This window comes from Xenopus tropicalis, chromosome 6 (assembly GCF_000004195.4).
Source record: "Xenopus tropicalis strain Nigerian chromosome 6, UCB_Xtro_10.0, whole genome shotgun sequence".
Taxonomy (NCBI): domain Eukaryota; kingdom Metazoa; phylum Chordata; class Amphibia; order Anura; family Pipidae; genus Xenopus; species Xenopus tropicalis.
In genome coordinates, this window is record NC_030682.2 from 135,104,074 (window position 1) to 135,124,076 (window position 20,003).

The 20,003-nt window shown below is 36.0% G+C and overlaps 1 protein-coding gene across 1 annotated transcript in view; it reads right to left on the bottom strand.

Annotated features, from left to right (window-relative positions):
- Positions 1 to 20,003, bottom strand: part of csmd3 (CUB and Sushi multiple domains 3) — a 657,789-nt gene that overhangs the window by 245,816 nt on the left and 391,970 nt on the right. Inside the window, exons 23-28 of the mRNA XM_018094906.2 lie at positions 19,047 to 19,216; positions 11,425 to 11,581; positions 10,460 to 10,651; positions 9,387 to 9,513; positions 8,309 to 8,511; positions 457 to 648 (exon numbers count right to left, since the gene is read on the bottom strand). Of these exons, the coding sequence (XP_017950395.2) occupies positions 457 to 648; positions 8,309 to 8,511; positions 9,387 to 9,513; positions 10,460 to 10,651; positions 11,425 to 11,581; positions 19,047 to 19,216 (1,041 nt within the window). The remainder of the gene's footprint in view (positions 1 to 456; positions 649 to 8,308; positions 8,512 to 9,386; positions 9,514 to 10,459; positions 10,652 to 11,424; positions 11,582 to 19,046; positions 19,217 to 20,003) is intronic.

A 20,003-nucleotide genomic window follows, 5' to 3' on the forward strand; every position in this document is an offset into this window, starting at 1 on the left:
ATATCAAAAAAATTTCCCTTTGATATTTTAGTCTCCCTTTGAGATGATAGTCTCCAAATTGCATTTATTTATTTATATAAGCACCAAAAATGTAAGCAGTGGTTTACAAGGTATAAAGTCAACTGGATTGCATATTATGAATGAAACAATGTGATGACTATGTAAGTGCTTTGAGCTTCAGTACGTTGTTGTAATGAGATCCCTGCCTCAAAGAGGTCACTATGACGAATTGGGTCCAAGTCCCAAAAACCTTAATGGTTGAAATCTGCCCCGTGCTTGCAGTGACAAGTAAACAACATTCAATCCTGTCACTACACACAGGTAAAGAGGACCTGAAGTTGACAAAGCAATGTGTGTCTCAGGTGATATTAACCAAATAAGCAAGTGAGTGAGTCTACCTGGTTCCTCTTCATTTTAAAGGACATAAGGGAAGAAAATATATAATCCGTTCCGTACCTATACAAGATGGAGGACTGGGCTGCCAAAAGAAACGATTTTCCACTTGTATGCAAGTTATTCTCTCTTCTCCTTGTAACTCATAGCCTGTGTCACATTGAAAAATAACCGTGTCCCCAGGCTCCCGGCCATCCCCGTTTCTGGTTCCATTCATGGGTACTCCAGGGTCTCGACATGCTGTGGCAACTGAACCTAATAATAAAATAATATTTCATTGATAGAGAGTAACAGAATTACTGGTTTGCTTTAGCATATTGTATGTAACAACACATTACATTTAGTACATTCAAATATAGCCCATAATTTAAGCTATAGCTCTTTTACTTGCTTGGAACAACCACACATTTATTAAATGTATTTTTTAAAACATTTTTAATTGAATTTCTGAGGTTCACACAGCTGACTGTGTTACTGTATTTAATATAACTATATCTTTCTCAGAAACACTCTCATTGCTAGGGAAACACATTTTCAGCATTCACAACTTGTTAGTAAGCCAGCAAGCACGAACCTGCCTAAAGAGAACCACAAAAATACATTTCATCTACTTTCTGGCAAGATTTGAATTCAGTGAGAATGTGGTTTGTATGGTTTGGGCATAATGGGCAGACATTATCAGCACTGCAGGCATTTAGATTTACTGTATATACTCGAGTATAAGCCAATTCCGAATATAAGGCGAAGTACCTAATTTTACCTAGGAAAACTGGAAAAACCTATTAACTCGAAGGTGGAAAATGCAGCAGCTTCTGCTAAGTTTCAATAATCAAAATAAATTCTAATAAAATTAGGATCTATCAATCTTACTGAACAAATATGTGCAGGGAATGAGTAAGCGAGATGCCAGGCTCCCCCCTACTGCCTCCTCTAGCAGGGTGCCCCCTGCCTTCCACAGGCTTAACAGCATGATCACCTGGAGAAGGAATCATTCATTAATACCTGTGTTGCTATTGGACCGCCCCTCCCCGATTCCCACAAAATGCACAAGGTTCCGGGGGTTGATGGAAATTGACAAAAATTACAAATCCTCTGCACTCACCGATATCACCCATAGCCATTTATTATATTGGCATTAGCTCCAACACCACAGCCTTCTTCTGCTATTTAACGGACAGTAAGATATTTAATGCAGGGAGCGTGTGGCGTCACTTTGTCACACCGGGGGGGGGACCAAGGAGTCAGGAAGGAGAGGCATGCAGAAGAGCGCACAGGGGGTCCGGGGTTGGTGGGGCAGGGGCAGCGGGAGCGGGAATCAAGTAACAGAGGGTGCTAGCCGGAGGGACTCGAGTATAAGCCAAGGGTTAATTGTTCAGGACATTTTGGGTGCTGAAAAACTCAGCATATACTCGAGTATATACAGTACTTTCTTTGTCTTCAATTAAAGAGCACATTTGCTTTCATATATTATTTTTAACTCATTTAGGATCACTGACCCCAACTCTCAGAGAGAGGCTGTTCTAGCGTCTTTTTCTCCAAAAGAGTCTAATAAATCATGAAAACAAATTACAAAAGTACAAAATGGTCTGCTTTAAAGTTAATATTCATGTTTAGCTGTTCCCATGTTTTGGGGCAAGTAGCACCTTCTGTAAGCACACTGGAGCACTGATACCCACATTGTGTATGTTGCAAATAAATCAGTTATGCGGCTCAAACTTTCTACAGAAGAATAGTGATGAGCGAATTGGCGAAAATGTTGCACATCAAAAAAAATATTTGTTCGTTTTATTGTTTTGCCGCACATATCAAAAAAAAAATGGAGATTTTTTCGGACGTTTTACAAAATAATCTGCCAATGGCGAAACGTGGAAATTCACCAAGAATCAATGCCTGGCAAATTATTTCGCCCATCACTAAAGAAGAATAGTGATGAGCAAATTATTTTGTCAGGCATAGATTCGCTGAGAAATTCTGCATTTGCCATGATGCCATTTGTGGTGAAACTGCCACAAACATTCCCTGAGTAAGAAAAAAGTTGCATCAAAAAAGTCATGACACATGACAGTAGCACATTTTGCAATTTTTTTGCTGTTATGAGAATTTTTTTGGCAGTTTTGCAAATTTTTCCGCAAAGCGAAAGGGACAGATTTGCACATCAAGAAGAAGAATTCTAGATCACTTACCACTAAATTCCCTATAATTAATATTTTACATACACAAATGCACAAAATATATAATTTTTTAAAGTTTATTAGAATTAACTGTATTAAAAACTAACTTAAAGCTAACTATCTACTACATTTTGTAAAAGAGTAATAACTCAGTTTAATGTAGAAGTATTATTGAAAGGGCCTTATTTATTATTGCTCAACCATCTGGGCTCGTGCATTTGGTTACAGAAGTGTAAAAAAGTCCCCGAATTTACTTTTCTATCATCAAGCACTACAGTTTGTTTCTTTTAAAAACTGGTCGTCAGCAAGCTGAAGTAATCTAAACTAAAATCTATTATTCTAATTAAAAACGTGGAACTTATAGCTTTGCACAATTAAATATCATCAGCAAAATAGCGATGGTACTTAAAATGCCAATCTCAAGTTTATGAACAAATTAAAAAGCAAGGACGAAGGACCAAGGACAGACCCAGAAGGAAGTATGCTACTATAACACTGGACCAATTACTATGATTTATGATGAGTGAATCTGTCCTGTTTCGCTTCGGTGTAAAATTTGGGAAACAAGAAAATTTGCGAAATGGGATAAAATCCATAAAAAGTGTTTGACTTTTTTGTCGTCTGCATCTTTTTTTGTTGGCAGTAGCTTTTTTTGTCGGGCGTGTCTTTTGACGTAACTGTGCCTATTTCGACACGACCGCGCCTATTTTGACATGACCATGCCCAATTTGACGCAACAGCGACTTTTTTTGACCGAAAGCGAATTTGCACGGAAGTTTCACAAAACAATTTGCCAATGATGAAATGTGGAAATTAGCTGCAAATCCATACTTGCCAGAAATATTCGCTCATCACTAATGATTTACCATGATTGTAATCTATCCTTCTGAATTCACTATCCAAGTACAGACATTATATTCATTGGCAATATTCCATAATTGATGTAATACTGTATCAAATAATTTAGAAATATCTCCTCATTTGCCTGGAAATAATTATCACATGTAAAATCATGGCGGCCCAAACCAGAAGGTACGTTTATCAATATTTGGATTTTCATGGTTTTATAGTTTTTTGAAACCATGGCAAAACTCATTTTCATGAATGTCAGTCATTTATCAAAAGATCTGAATTGAATAAGCCCGAACGAAAAAACTTGCGGGGAAAAAAAACTTTTTTTTTGTTGTACGAAAACCACAACTTTTTTGATTTATTGTCAACCCCCCCCCTGAAAACCTCTTAAACCATGAAGCAAAGAAACATCTTCCAGTTGTAAAAGGGACATTTGCCATTGACTTTTACATGATCTTGACAGATTTTAATTGGATTTTTTTGCATTTAGATTTGTAGCGGTGTATCATGTTTTTTTCCACACAACAAAATGGCATAAAAAGTCTGAACCAAAAAAATAGGGCATTAGTAAATGCCTCCCATAGTATTGTGAATATATTTCAATATCTTATACATTTTAACTTACCCCCTTAAAAAACCTTCCTACCATTGACATAAAGCTAACAGGCCTATATTTTCAGGCTGATAATGAGTTCTGGTTTTGAATGATAGCTTCAGATTAGCACTTCTTCTCTCTGCACAATGCTAGACATCAAAGAATTTGGGAAAAAAATTCTATAACGTGGATTGGCAATCACAGCATTAAGCTCTTCTAGTGCCCTGTGGTATATACTCTCAAGTTTCAGACCTTTGTTTAATATCCCATGTTCTAGTCTCTTTTAAACCTGTTTCTGAGCCAACCAAATTATTACAACTGAGTCTATAGGCTTTATTAATGGTTCTCAGCTGTGCTAAAGAAAGAAAAATACATTTAAAATATCTGCTTTTTCCCTTCTCTCATTAACCAGTTTGCCTCCCCTGATACCAAAGGTCCTACCCCCTTTCATCTCATTTTTTGAAATATATAGATGTTAAAAACAAATTTAACTTTGTTTTACTGCCCATGTCCTTTTAATTATCCATTATAGCTTGTCTGATTACTTTTTTGCATGCATTATCGACCTCTAAGTACCTAAGAAAAGTCTCAGATGTCCCAGTTTACTTGAATGCTTTATATGCACATTTTTTAAACCCACCTCATCCATAACCTTTCTATTAAACCTTAATGATTTAGCTTTGCAATGTTTTTCCTTACTTACTAGGGAAATATAATATTGTTTATTTGTTACCTAGCATTAGACATTCCATTTTATATCTGTGTAAATCAGTAAAAGATTTTTCAATTAATAATGTATGTTGCAAAGATATGCTTATACTGCATGCCTAAAAAATATCTTGTTACCCTACAACAGTGATCCCCAACCAGTGGCTCGGGGGCAACATGTTGCTCCCAGTGCCCCCAAACCAGGTAGTTATTTTTGAATTCCTGACTTGGGGGCAAGTTTTGGTTGAATAAAAACAAGATTTACTACCAAATAAAGCCCCTGTAAGCTGATAGGGTGCATAGAGGCCCCTAATAGCCAATCTTAGCCCTTATTTGGCTCCTCCATGAACTTTTATGGTGCTTGTTTTGCTCTCCAAGTCTTTTTATATTTGACTGCAGCTCAGGAGTAAGAAAGGTTGGTGATCCCTGCCCTACAACTATATGGAGACTCAAACACATGGGTGAGCTTTAACAAATGAGAACAGGGGCAACTAGTATTTATGTAGAAGTAGAAAAAGCTAGCACCGTCCACACTAAACTAGTGTTTATCTGGATAGAAAGCATCAGTCTATTATCAGGCTTTCAAAAATAATACACACAGTCAAACACAAATAATAAACACATAATAATAAATGAACTACCCTTTATAAATATGAAAATAATTCCTTGAAAGTTAACAGTAGTCTCTCAAAGACTCAAGTATAATGAAACCATTTAAATTTGAAAATTATTTGTAGTTATTATTTGTAATAATAAAACAGTAACTTGTATTTGATTCCAACTGAGATTTATTTAAATCTTTTTAGAGACAAAATCATCCTAATGGGGTTAATTAATGTTTTGAGTTTTATTCATGTTTTGAGCTATGGAGATCAAAATTACAGAAAAAAAACCTAGAAAACACCAAGCAGGTCCAAGAATGAAGAAAACAGCAGCACTCCGGTTGTTTTGAAAAATGTGAATCTTTACTAAGTGCCAAAGGCAACGTTTCGGGCTTCACTCCAGTCCTTTATCAAGCCTAGAAAACACCAAGCAGGTCCAATACTTGTATATATTTTCTGTCTACTATACTAATGAACAGAGGAAATTGTCTTTTAGTCTTACTGCTCTATAACCTTCATTGGGCTAGATTTTCGCTCATCACCATTTAGAAAGGATTTTTTAATGTGATTGCTATAAGGTTGTGGAATTCTCACCCATGAATCAGTCGTACCAGCAGATATATTAGATAGCTTCAAGAAGGGATTGGATCGTTTTTAGCAATTGATGAAATACAGGGTTATTGAAAATAGCTCTTAGTACAAATCCTATTGCCATCTTTGAGTTAGGAAGGATTTTTTTTCCCCTCGGAAGCAAATTTGAGAAGCTTCAGAATGTATTTTTTGCTCTGAATTGACTAGCCGTTAGGCAGGTTTTATAAAGATATAAAAGGTTGAACTGAAGTAGTTTTTTTTCAATCTTAGTTATTATGTACATAGCCCACAATAACTGGCCGTGACTGCCAACATTGAAAGCAATATTTTGTGGGGGGGTTTTTTTGGGGGGGGGTTACTTTTAGGTATTTACTGTGCACAAATGTGTGTTGTCTCGCTGATAATAACATTATTAACTAGGAATCTGCCACACTTTGAATGTACTGAAAATTTGAAAATGGAGTGTTATTAACTACAAGACTCCACGTAAACAGCCAATGCAGTGCAATGTATATGAATTATTTAAAAAAGAAAGGCATCCAAGATGACTGATTTTACCAGTCTCATTTGAAGCATGCATTTATGATTTAATTCTGAATGATCATGCCTGCCTTCTTTGAATAGAATTTTGAAGCAGAAGTAATACATCTTGATATTCTCTAGCAAAAAAGGGAAAAATAGCACTTCCTCTGTTTGGCAGGTGTGTTTAAATAGGCTTCAGAATTGAACACACATGCAAAATGTTCCATAATAAACTCAGAATTAAATAATTCCCATTATCTCATGACATGTCATGTTTGCAAACAGAATTGGCTGCGCTGTGGAGGCTTAAAGACACCAAATATGAAAATTATTAATTTAACTAAACAGACTATTTGTATCTGGTAAACATAAAACAACTTTCTTTTCTCCGGCCTGACCACCTGTACCAATGTTGTCAGATCCTGCATCAGTCCATAGCTAGTGATGAGCCAATCGCAAAATGGCAGTAAATTGGGCAAACGCCAAAAATGTTGTGCGGCAAAAAAATTGTTGTGCGCGTCAATTTTTTGATGCCCGCTACAAAAAAAATCATAGGCAGCACAATTTTTTTTTGATGCCCGCTGCAAAAAAATTATGGTCATGTCATTTTTTTTACGCGCATGACATTTTTTTGATGTGGTTGTTAATTTTTGGTCATGCGGCAAATTGTTGCGTGAATTTTTTTGTGAAACAATCCACCAATGGTGAAATGCGGAAATTCACCTTGCCTGGCAAATTATTTCGCCCATCACTATCCACAGCATTTTGATGCATGTGTGTGTGCATTTTGGCTCCAGAGTGGTAGGGTTCCTAAATGAAAAACTTCAGGTAAGATCTCTTGAATTGAAGCTGGATTTGTGAAGGCTATGTAAGCATAAATGCAATTGATTTTAGAACTTTTTAATTTTCTGGTATTAATGGGTCTTTAAAATGCTTACACTGAGCTTTTTTATGACTGGTGGAAAAAAAAACCAAATGAAATAAAAAAAAATATCAAGTTTTTTTTCCTGTTAAGAAAAAAATATATTTAAATTTGATTCTGCCCCAAGTATGTACACTGGCCAACCAGGATACCAGGAAAACTCCCGGTGGGCCCAGGTGTCAGTGGGCCCTCTTGCTTCTAACTATTTAGCCTATTTCATGGTCATTCCCTTTTTCTGTATGGGAACAACGAAGCTTGATAGATGGAAGGATAGAGTATAGTATGTAGTGAGAAGAGACTAGGAGAATAAAGAGTTTGAGGGAGGAGAGGAGGAATTAAAGTTCTGCGAGTGGGCCCATGGTCCAGGGTTTTCTGGTGAGCCCCTGCCATCTCAGTCCGACACTGTGAACACATGCAGCTATGGAGTACAACTGATTTCATGTACACTTGACTGTGATCAACAAGCCCCAATACAAAAATGGCACTTTAGGCAGACTCATTGATGAAAGTTGGCCAACATGTTGGACCCAAGTCCCACAGAATGCACTAAAGTTGTGCATTTAACCATTCTCTAAAGATAGATTATCATCATTTTTCTGACAAAATTATTATTATTTTCCATCCCTTCATCTCAAAGTCATTTGGAAAGTCTTTCCAGCAAAATTGTATGATGATTGTTTTGATCTCTTTTTTATGGTTCACAAAATTCTCACATTATTGTTTACTCTACAAGCATAGTTTTATACTGCATCCAAAAATGCACAATGCCTTTTCCAGTTACCAAGTGTAGAAGGGATTAAAACGCAGACTGTATTATATTCTTACAAATGCTAAGACCATAGGAGAGAGAATCATGAAGTAAATGAAATTAATCCAAACAGTTTTACAAGCAAAAAATGAATTAATGATATTTTTGGAATATTGTTTATTAAACATAGGAAATACAACTTACTTGAAAACTGAATGGCAAAGCCAGATTTGCTGATGTAGAAATCTGTGTCAAATTGAATTGTAACAATGTTAAGGGTACTGTGAATTCCTTCGGGAATAAGAGAGCCACTGATTTCTTTCAGCAGCATTTCATTTTCAAGTGGTCCGTCCCAAACCCGCAGTATGTCATGTGATGCTTCCGTATCGAAGGCAAGAAATTGAAGGCTGAGAAAGCACAAAAATATATATATACATTGATTATATTTTTATCCGCTTCTAACCATTACTGTTTCAAAAACAACATCACCCTTATGCCTGCCGTGTTTATAGAAATATTCAACTTTTTTTTTTTACATATATTTATTATACAGGTATTGGACCCCTTATCCGGAAACCCGTTATCCAGAAAGCTCCGAATTACGGAAAGCCCGTCTCCCATAGACACCATTTTAATCAAATAATTCAGAATTTTAGAACTGATTTCGTTTTTCTATGTAGAAATAAAACAGTACCTTGTAATTGATCCCAACTAAGATATAAATAATCCTTATTGGATGCAAAACAATCCTATTGGGTTTAATTAATGTTTTATTGATTTTTTAGTAGGCTTAAGGTATGGAGATCCAAATTACAGAAAGATCCCTTATCCAGAATACCCTTGGTCCCAAGTATTCTGGATAATGGGTCCTATACCTGTACTTGAGAAAGAATTTTAGCAGTAGCCTGTATTTCTTAAAAGCACTAGCATACAAGTACAGAGAATGTAAAGGCATATTGTAACTAATGCAACCACCAAATGAAACATAAGCTTATTCACCGTCTCCTAATAAAATACTATTGAATATTTACTGAGTTTAATATCCAAAATTAACCAATATGTGACAAATATTGTAATTGGATTTGAAGTACAAATGAGAAAAGCTATGATATCTAACCATGTCTATTTAATGCCAATAAAATTCAAATCAAAACCATTCTAAAATGTTAAGTATGCCAGCCCTCAAGTCTTCACAATATTAGTATTATAATACCATACATTAATTAATGAATAACATTAACATTGAATATTTTTTCTGACAAGCCCAGGGTTATTAAATTACCTTACGATATTTCCCAAGTCCACCTCAATTATCCATGTGCAGCGTAGATTATTGTCATATGGGAAAGGATATCCAGGTGATAATATTCTGCCAGATGATTCTCCTTTGAAACGGCCACCGCATTCAGCTGATATGAATGAAATTCATATAAATATAGGTTGCACAAAATACAGCCAACTTTAATCAACGGCAGAAATAGGTTAAACTTTATTTTCATTTATTTTACTTTTATATCAATGTAAAATAAATGTCCCCCTTCATTAGCCATTCCATTTGGATTAAGCATGTAGGTTTAGGTGTATTACAGTAGGCTTATTATAATCGGTTGTTGCTAATGGCAGGTACCATTTGTAAAACAAAGAAAAAAAATCAGCTTTGATTTACTAATCATTTTCCACATTGCTACTAATTCTTTAATGAAATTATTTTTAGCAAGTAAGTCTTTCATAGGCAATATTAAATTAAAATACATACAATAATTTCATGTAAATGTTCAGCCCAGTCTAATAAATACAGGTTAATTGGCAACTTTAAAAAATAAAGTCAGAGAGTATTTGATAAATGTGCTAGTTTGTTAAAGTAGGAAAAGACATCTTCCTAGCAAAATGTTACTACTGGATAATAAAATGTGAGCAATGGGTGGATAATGGAAGGATAATGGTACAACATCATAAAAAGAATCAATTTTTAAGGAATATTTAAATAATATAATGTACTTTCACTAGATATGGGTGTAAATTAGAGTTTTTTCTCTTTGTTTACAACTGTTGTTTACAGTATTATAATATATTAGACTCTTGTATATATATATACTGGACTCTTTATTTGGCCTATTATTACTATTATTATTATTATTATTATTATTATTAATAATAATAATAATAATAATAATACTTATAATAATACTAATACTAATACTAATAATAATATTAATAATAATAATACTACTACTACTACTACTACTACTACTAATAATAATAATAATAATAATAATAATAATAATAATAATAATAATAAACTGTGTCACTATCCTATTGTAACAAAAATAATTCAATAAATATAAAGGTTTTTACCAATACAAGAGGGTAAGGGATAATCCCATGCTCTTCTCTCTCCTGTCATACATTTCAGAAGGCTGCTTCCATGAAGAGTGTAACCTGGATTGCATCCGTAAATGATTGTGCTACCAGCAAAATGTCCCTGATCGCTGATTTTGTATCCGAATTGAGGCACACCAGGATCTTCACAGTGTGAGAGTTCAAAGCCTTAAGTAAAATAAATATGAGTTACTTCTATTAAGTATTAGGTATTGTATGGAATATAATTTTACCAGATATGTCAACATATGGTTGCCAAAAAAAAAAAAAAAAAAATATATATATAGTTGCACCTTACTGAGGATAATTGCAAATAAGGCAAATAGGGCACACCCACACCAAGTGCTTTTTGTCACTGCTTCCCTATACTAACAAATATCCAGCTAAAAAAATGAGCGTATGCCATTCCTAATAATATACTAATATATATACAGGTATGGGATCCGGAAACCCATTATCCTAATTAATCTGCCATAGTGCCCATTTTAACAAATAATTTATTGTTTGTATCTGAAATGATAAAACACTAGCTTGTACGTTAGGGTAACTAATCCATATTGGTGGAAAAAACAGTCATGGGGGGGACTATTTATCAAAATTTGAATATGTGAATTTTCATTTTTTTTCTTTGAAAAAAAAATTTAAAAACTCACCAAACTCAAATGTGCATTTATTTATTTATTTAAAAATTTAAATCTCAAAAATGACAGAGGGGGACAGATTAAAACATTAGTAGGGCATCAGTATTCCAATGACTTCTCCCCCTTGGCAACACAGAAATAATCTCCCTGGAGATCTGAACTTCAGGCACATCTGAAGTGGCCATCCACCCCAAAGGGAAAGGAGAGTTATTAAAGGGGGATAAAGTGGTAAATAATTTCTCTTGATCCAGTAAAGGGTACATCACGCATTTAAAGTCTAGTTTAAAGTAGTTTACTTACTAGTATAAACTAACTGAAAGCCTTCATCAGTAACTTCAAAGTCAGAATTGAATTCCAACCACAGATGGTTAGATGTGCTGCTCAACGTCAGTCCTCTTAAAGACGATGCGGTATAGGCACCCAGTAGGTGTGCGGTGTTGTCTCTCCCATCATAGATCTGCAAATAAGAAGTGATTTTTTTTTTTAGAAAATGTATTTCCTCCCCCATGTTTTGGAAACAAGGCATGTTTCTAAATTCAGAGCATTCAGATGGAGCAAGCGATATCCAAACTTTTGGCTCCATTGGCTCAACATGTCCCATCCTGTCATTTAATTATATAGATTATTGTCAAACCAATTTCCATTGAAATAAATGCTATTACATTTTGCAACAGATAATGTCTTTGATAAAAGTTTGACTATCTATAAATAATACTTGGAATAATCACAGTAATTAACAAGATAACAGATTAGCATGATGACAGCATTGGTGTTAAAATTGAAAACACAACCTAATCTAAACATATATCGAGATTTCACATTTGATAATTGCAAATGGAGCTGCTGCCCCTGTTCTGTCTATTCTTTCAATCTAGGTAATAAGCATCAAATAATAAAGTAATTGCTGTAGATTTGGAATTTGCAGTCATAACATTCTGAATAGATATACTAGGCTTCAGCTTTGACTCAACATGATGCAACCCAGCCCCAGCTAATTAAACATACATTTGTGATTCAAACTGGCACCCAACATATTTCTGATTCAACCAACTAAACCAATAGAAAAGTAAAACTGACTGACCATGAGTTTGAGCCTGTTGTAACATAGTAAGTTGGGTTGAAAAAAGACATACGTCCATCACGTTCAACCATATTGCCTATATATAACCTGCCTAACTGCTAGTTGGTCCAGTAGAAGGCAAAAAACCCCATCTGAAGCCTCTCTAATTTGCCGCAGAGGGGAAAAAATTCCTTCCTGACTCCAAGATGGCAATCGGACCAGTCCCTGGATCAACTTGTACTAAGAACTATCTCCCATACCCCTGTATTTCCTCACTTGTACTGAGAGCTATCTCCTATACCCCTGTATTCCCTCACTTGTACTGAGAGCTATCTCCCATACCCCTGTATTCCCTCACTTGTACTGAGAGCTATCTCCCATACCCTGTATTCCCTCACTTGTACTGAGAGCTATCTCCCATACCCCTGTATTCCCTCACTTGTACTGAGAGCTATCTCCCATACCCCTGTATTCCCTCACTTGTACTGAGAGCTATCTCCCCTACCCCTGTATTCCCTCACTTGTACTGAGAGCTATCTCCCCTACCCCTGTATTCCCTCACTTGTACTGAGAGCTATCTCCCCTACCCCTGTATTCCCTCACTTGTACTGAGAGCTATCTCCCATACCCCTGTATTCCCTCACTTGTACTGAGAGCTATCTCCCATACCCCTGTATTCCCTCACTTGTACTAAGAGCTATCTCCCATAACCCTGTATTCCCTCACTTGTACTGAGAGCTATCTCCCCTACCCCTGTATTCCCTCACTTGTACTGAGAGCTATCTCCCATACCCCTGTATTCCCTCACTTGTACTGAGAGCTATCTCCCATACCCCTGTATTCCCTCACTTGTACTAAGAGCTACCTCCCATAACCCTGTATTCCCTCACTTGCTAAGAATCCATCCAGCCCCCTCCTAAAGCTATATAATGTATCAGCCAGCACGACTGATTCGGGGAGGGAATTCCAGAACTTCACAGCTCTCACTGTAAAAAATCCTTTCCGAGTATTTAAACGAAACCTCCCTTCTTCTAAACGGAGTGGGTGCCCTCGTGTCTGTTGGAAGGACCTACTGGTAAATAAAACATTGTGAATGTGAAATAGTTGTGAAATAGTAGTTGGGGGCATTTAACGCAGGATATTTTGTTTGTGGTATAAGTGACAAGAAATAAGTGGTTTATAATTAGCAAATCTGTGAAAAGTGTGTTATTCTTCTACAAGTAATTTTTAGGCACATAATAAAATCACCAAAAGCCAACAGATATCCATGTCTGGCTTCCCTTAGCTCCTAAAGAGTCATAAAATATCCAGAAGCTGAGAAATACTATCATTGGGACAAGATATTCAGATATCAGTTTACATAGGAAGCAGACAACACCAAATGCACATTTCAGGAATCCATTAGTATAATCATTCAATGGCGAAATCAACATAATGGTGCTAACAACAAAGTGATCTTAGAAAATGTATTTTGGAAATGTGTTCAAGATGTCAAATATAGTAATTGCAGTAATGTGTACCTAGTTTCTTGCCATTGTTTGCAAATGCATTAACATTAACACAGCTTTATACATTCCAATTCAAAATATATTATTTGCCAGTGCTTAGGAATCAATTACACAAGACAATATAAGAACTCATGTGTTGATTAAACGTATAAAAAAAGAAAATGCTATCATTGTATTCAGGCTTAAAATGTACAAAACTAATTATCATAGAGAGGACCATATTCAGAATTACGGTCACTACCTTTCTTTACTTAATTTGTAAACACAATCTTATTAATTTGACAAAATTCTAGAGCTCGGTTTGCATAAGGGTGCTCCAGCAGAACAATGAAAGGCAACAAGATAAATTACTTCCGAAATGAACTTCGAACAAGGTCTGTGCTGCAGACAACTGTTCTTGAGAAACTAGTCAAGCGGCACGCAGCATTGTGAAAGCAGTTAGACTAAGGCATAATGAGAATTACTCAATGGAGAATCTGTTTTTTGCAATGCTACTTTTCATCAGCCAGAAGAATTAATTACATATGTCCAAAAATGACATTCAATATTTGCTAAATTTCTCCAATAGAGGACATTTAGGACAACACATGTAACAGGTATTTTTTAAGGATTATTGATTGATTAAGGATTATTTGATGGCCAAATTTGGCAATAGGTTGTTTATATCCTATTTATTCTGAAAATGTCAAGTACAGGACTAGATCTGGTAGCAAAATTACATTACATTAACATTTATTTATAAAGCACCAACATATTCCGCAGCGCTGTACAATAAGTGGGTTACATACATTGGACATACAGAGTAACATATAAAGCAATCAATAACCGATACAAGAGGTGAAGAGAGCCCTGCCCAAAAGAGCTTACAATCTACAAGGAGAAAGGGTTGAGACACAAGGTGTGGGAATGGGCATGACCAGAGTTGTGAGAGGTGGGGCACAGGGTATTGCTAAACTAGATTAAGGTAAGCTTCTCTGAATTAATGTGTTTTTAGAGATCTCTTGAAGGCAGAGAGATTGGGAGAAAGTCTGACAGTTTGTGGGAGTGAATTCCAGAGAAGGGGGGCAGCCCTTGCAAAGTCTTGAATGCGAGAGTGTGAGGAGGGAATGAGAGAGGAGTTGGGGAGCAGGTTTTGGATTTATTGACATCATTGACCTGCTACTAATATATATGTCCTATGCACATTAGGTAATCCTGAACTTTGTTCTTTTGCTAGAGACCAGTTTATCTAATATGCATATGCAGCCTAGTTCTTTAACTATGTCTCTAATTGGTCATCATATTAAGGAGAAAAAAAACCCACCAAAATTCATCACCATGTGTTGATAATTAAAGAGACTTTTGCCCCAAGACAGAACTATCTTGAGGGGAACACCGCTCCTTTATTTCATTTATAGCCCAAATTCATGTCCCCAATAGAGTTCGGCCTAAAGGCAGTTATGGATTAACAAATACTTCATAGAAAAGTCACTAGATCATAGCTGGAAGAGATGAAACTATGCAATGTCTAGCAATGCATCTACTGTAGTTCCTCTTAAGTTTGATATGGTTGTATGCTCTTAATAACAGATGTTTTTGTAACTAAGAATTTTGCCTTATATGGAAATAACTCTTTATGTTTAATATGAATATTGTACCTGATGAAAACCAGCATCTATGAAAAGCTTATAAAAGCATTGTTGTATTGTTTTGAAGTCTCTCTCTTAACACATGCTGTAGCCTCCGTCGATGTGCTATAGCGATTGCTTCCAAAAGACTTGTGTTTTGTATAACTAATAAATGACTCAGCCTTTCTAAGAGAACTTTGTCTCAGAGTCTTGTTTTATGACAAGGCATGTTGGGTTAGAAAAAATACCAACACATGGGGGCACATTTACTAATCCACGAACATCTGAAAGCGTCCGATTGCGTTCTTTTCGTAATGATCGGTAATTTTGTGATTTTTTTCGTCACCGTCGTGATTGTTTCGTATTTTGCATGACTTTTTCGTTGCTGTTATGACTTTATCGTATATATTTTTCGCGACTTTTTCATCGCCGTCACGAAACATTCGGATTGGTTTTTCCGCCGTTTACTATAGCGCAATACGAAAAAATTGCGACGCCAACGAAATAATCGCGCAAAATACGATAAAGTCACGGCGGCGCCGAAAAAGTCGCGACAAATACGAAACAATCGTGACAGCGACGAAAAAAATCACAAAAAATTTGTTTCCAATCCGTTTTTTCCCATTCGGGATTCGGATTCGGGGATTAGTAAATGTGCCCCATGGTGTCATGGTCTATGGCATTTCTATTGTCTTTTGCTGGCAAGTTTTTGCACTTCGACACCATCTAGAGGTAAGACCTAAGGCTTAAAAAATGGTGTCTGGACATGGTGAGACAGAATGTGAAAACTTGCTGGCTGCATCTGTATCATAAAACTCACCATGAATAAATGAAAATTACTTCCCAACTATGTATATATCCTCTGGCACAGAAAATTAAATAATGCAGAAATAACCTTTACAGTCAAACTTTGCTAGCACCTCTAAGCCTTTCCCCTTCACATTGATGTGACAAACTATAACTGTATATTGCATATTTACTTGTAAGCAGTTAAACATAACATTCTTCCGTTTATTATGATGTATGACAACATTTTTACACCATTATCATTTAGATTTACAGACCTGTTTATGAATACACACTTCACTGTCTGAACGCCAAGAAGCATCCGCCATATAAAATCTGGTGTATTTAGCAAGATGTGTATTGATTGTGAAATCAATTTTGGAGTAAAAAGCAGGCGCCATTGCCATCTGAGTTTTCCCTATTGACTTACTCAAGGTCGAAGGTGTAAAATAATAATAAATGATGATGCTCAGGTGGTGTAAAAGGAGTGTCAATGGGTGTTGTAAAATCACTCAGAAATATACCGTTTAATAAATACACTGTTTATTTTGCACAATTCTTCCTACATAAATCATTTTACACAGCTTGATAAATAGGCTCCTTAAGAGAATGAAAAATATATTATTAACACCAAGAGCATCATTTGTCATGGTAAACTAAAATAGGGCACGTCCATTACTTTCATTGGCTTAGGGCAATTCCCCTCTCACCTTTTATCTTACGTAATTTAATCAAAAATGAGAATGGACCTATAACATTTATGGTGTATTCGTGCTGGTGAGTGTATATTTTGTTACAAAGCAGCTAATTCTCTTATATCATTCTTTTATGTATTCATTGTTTATTCTACTGAAATTCTTTTTTAATTCTACATACTTTTCTACCACACTTTATCTATATCTTCATCAGGGCCCTTATTTATTTATTTATTTATTTTTTGCATGTATTAAATCACCATATAGAAAGTGCTTGCACAGTATGGGTTGAACCTAACTTCCATCCACCCTAGACAACCCAAGGTGAAAGGGTACCTTGTACTTTACACCTACCAATGCACAACAATTATTTGCCAATGTTGTAGCATAGCTTGCACCTTAGCGGAATGTATTTTTTTTTTTTATTGTTGAATAAGTTAAAACTTAAGGGAGAACTAAAGCCTAACTAAAGAAGTAGGCTAGAAATGTTGTACATGTGTATGTTTTGGGCTTCTGTACCAGCCCTAGGCAACCACAGCCCTTTGACAGGGAAGATCTGTGCCCCCAAAGATGCCCCATTAGCGCCCTCATCTTCTTTTCTGCTGATTCACTGCACATGTTCTGTGGTGCTCTCAATTATTGAGTTTAGGGACCGATGCACAATACACTGCATGTTTAGAATATAAAGGTCACAATATAAGGCTGATTATTAATTCATACAGATAATTACTACATAGCAAATCTGAAACCAGTGCAACTAGCAACAGAATTTAATAATCAGCCCTGTAGCAGCAGCTTTTATAAGAAGCCAACCTCATTTCCAGCTTGAGGTTTTGTGACGACCCCTAAGCTCAGCTTCCCAACAGCTTCTCAGAACACACCGAGCATGTGCGTGTCACAGGCACTTTCCAAGATGGGGAGCTCCTGTGATAACTCTTAATACCTTAATCATTGCTACTACTGAGATGCTGAATCTTTAGGCTGGTACAGTAAGTTTAGTATATATAATATGGTGTTTTTAGACATAGCCATTTTTTGGGTTTAGTTTTCCTATAAATGAATTTACAGCTCAACAGTAATGGATATAAATGGTATTTAGTAAGCCATTAAAACTTTTTTGTTGTTGCCACAGTCTTATCATTGTACACACTGCACCCCTTAGAGCCTCTTCCCATTCTAGTGTGTTAGAGGTAAAGTAGCCTACTTATTTGCCCATAGCCAATAGCCCCACAATTAGAGAATAGTGATGAGCAAATCTGTCCCATTTTGCTTCACAGAAAAGTTTGCGAATGTTGCGAAACGGTGAAAAATTTGTGAAAATGTCGTGCAGAAAAAAAAACTGTCAGCTGGGACTATTCTTTTGACGCGCGACTATTCTTTTGACGCCCGTGACTATTCTTGCGAAATCTTTGGACGCGTGACTATTCTTTTGACACCCACAACTATTTTTGCGACAATTTTTGGACGTGCGACTATTCTTTTGACGCCCGTGACTATTCTTGCGACAATTTTTGGACGCGCGACTATTCTTTTGACGCCCGCGACTATTCTTGTGACAATTTTTGGACGTGCGACTATTCTTTTGACGCCCGTGACTATTCTTGCGACAATTTTTGGACGCGCGACTATTCTTTTGACGCCCGCGACTATTCTTGTGACAATTTTTGGACGTGCGACTATTCTTTTGACGCCCGTGACTATTCTTGCGACAATTTTTGGACGCGCGACTATTCTTTTGACGCCCGCGACTATTCTTGTGACAATTTTTGGACGTGCGAGGCTATTCTTTTGACGCTCGCGACTATTCTTGCGACAATTTTTGGATGCGCGACTATTCTTTTGATGCCCTTGACTATTCTTGCGACAATTTTTGGACGCACAGCAAATTTTCCGCGAATCCATGCCTGCCGAAATATTTCGCCCATCACTGTTAGGGAACTAAAATGACTACACCCCTGGGATTTTCCTGTATTTGCTAGTAAGTTGGTTCTATTCTTGCTGGTTTCCATATTGACAGAATTCATTGTAAAATGAATAACCAATGTCTCTTTAACCTGTTCTGAAACCATGTTCCCATCTTCAGCAGGGTTCTTAGGGAAAAGAATATTTTATACAGTGTTTCACACTTGACTTGACATAATGACTCTATTAAAATAAAATTAAAAAACTAACATTCAGCCCCTCTTTTTTAAAAAAAAAAATCAAAGTTTTAATTACTCGATTATTATTCCCCCAAAATGAATTAATGTTTTTTTAAATAACCTACTTTTAGAACATCTCCTTGTGCTAAGTGAAAGGTTCTGGCAGAAATATTGATTCCTTTTCCTGCTTGAACTTGGATGCTGTAAATACATTCATGGTTATTTTCATAGTTCAGTGGATAATTCGGAGACAGCAGAATTCCTTCATTACTTGTTGCAGATGCTCCACATTCAGCTGCAGATAAAGCACATTGTGAGAGGACACATTTTAATAGGCTAGGGTATTCTTTATAACTACTTTTCCCAATGTTACTGTTAAACATAACTAAGCCTATTAACATCATTACCAACCTGATCCTTTTACCCTGGAGGTTTTAACACTCTAACTTGAACTGTCTTATTCCTAGGAATACATCAATTTTTTAAGTGGCATATAACGAACTGCCAGTCGTACAATTTGTGTTATTTATTTAGGAGGCACTGGTAGATTTATGATCATACAGCATATGAAACATATACATAGGAAGTTCTACAGTAGGGTTGGAACTTAAAGGAACAGTAACACCAAAAAATGAAAGAGCTTTAAAGTAATAAAAATATAATGCACTGTTGCCCTGCACTGGTAAAACTGGTGTGTTTGCTACAGTAACACTACTATAATTTATATAATAAGCTGCTGTGTAGCCATGGGGGCACCCATTCAAGCTGGAAAAAAGGAGAAAAGGCACAGGTTACATAGCAGATAACAGATAAGCTCTGTAGAATACAATAGTGTTTTATCTGTTATCTGCTATGTGCCTGTGCCTTTTCTCCTTTGAATGGCTGCCCCCATGGCTACACAGCAGCTTATTTATATAAACTATAGTAGAAAAATATGTCTATGAAGATTCTCATTCATCCAGGTCATGATATACAGTATCTAGTAGAATTAAGTCTAAAACTAAAAAACTAAAAAAACTCAGAAAAGTCCAGTTGTTTTAGACTTAATTCTACTAGATAAATTATAGTAGACTTTCTGAAGT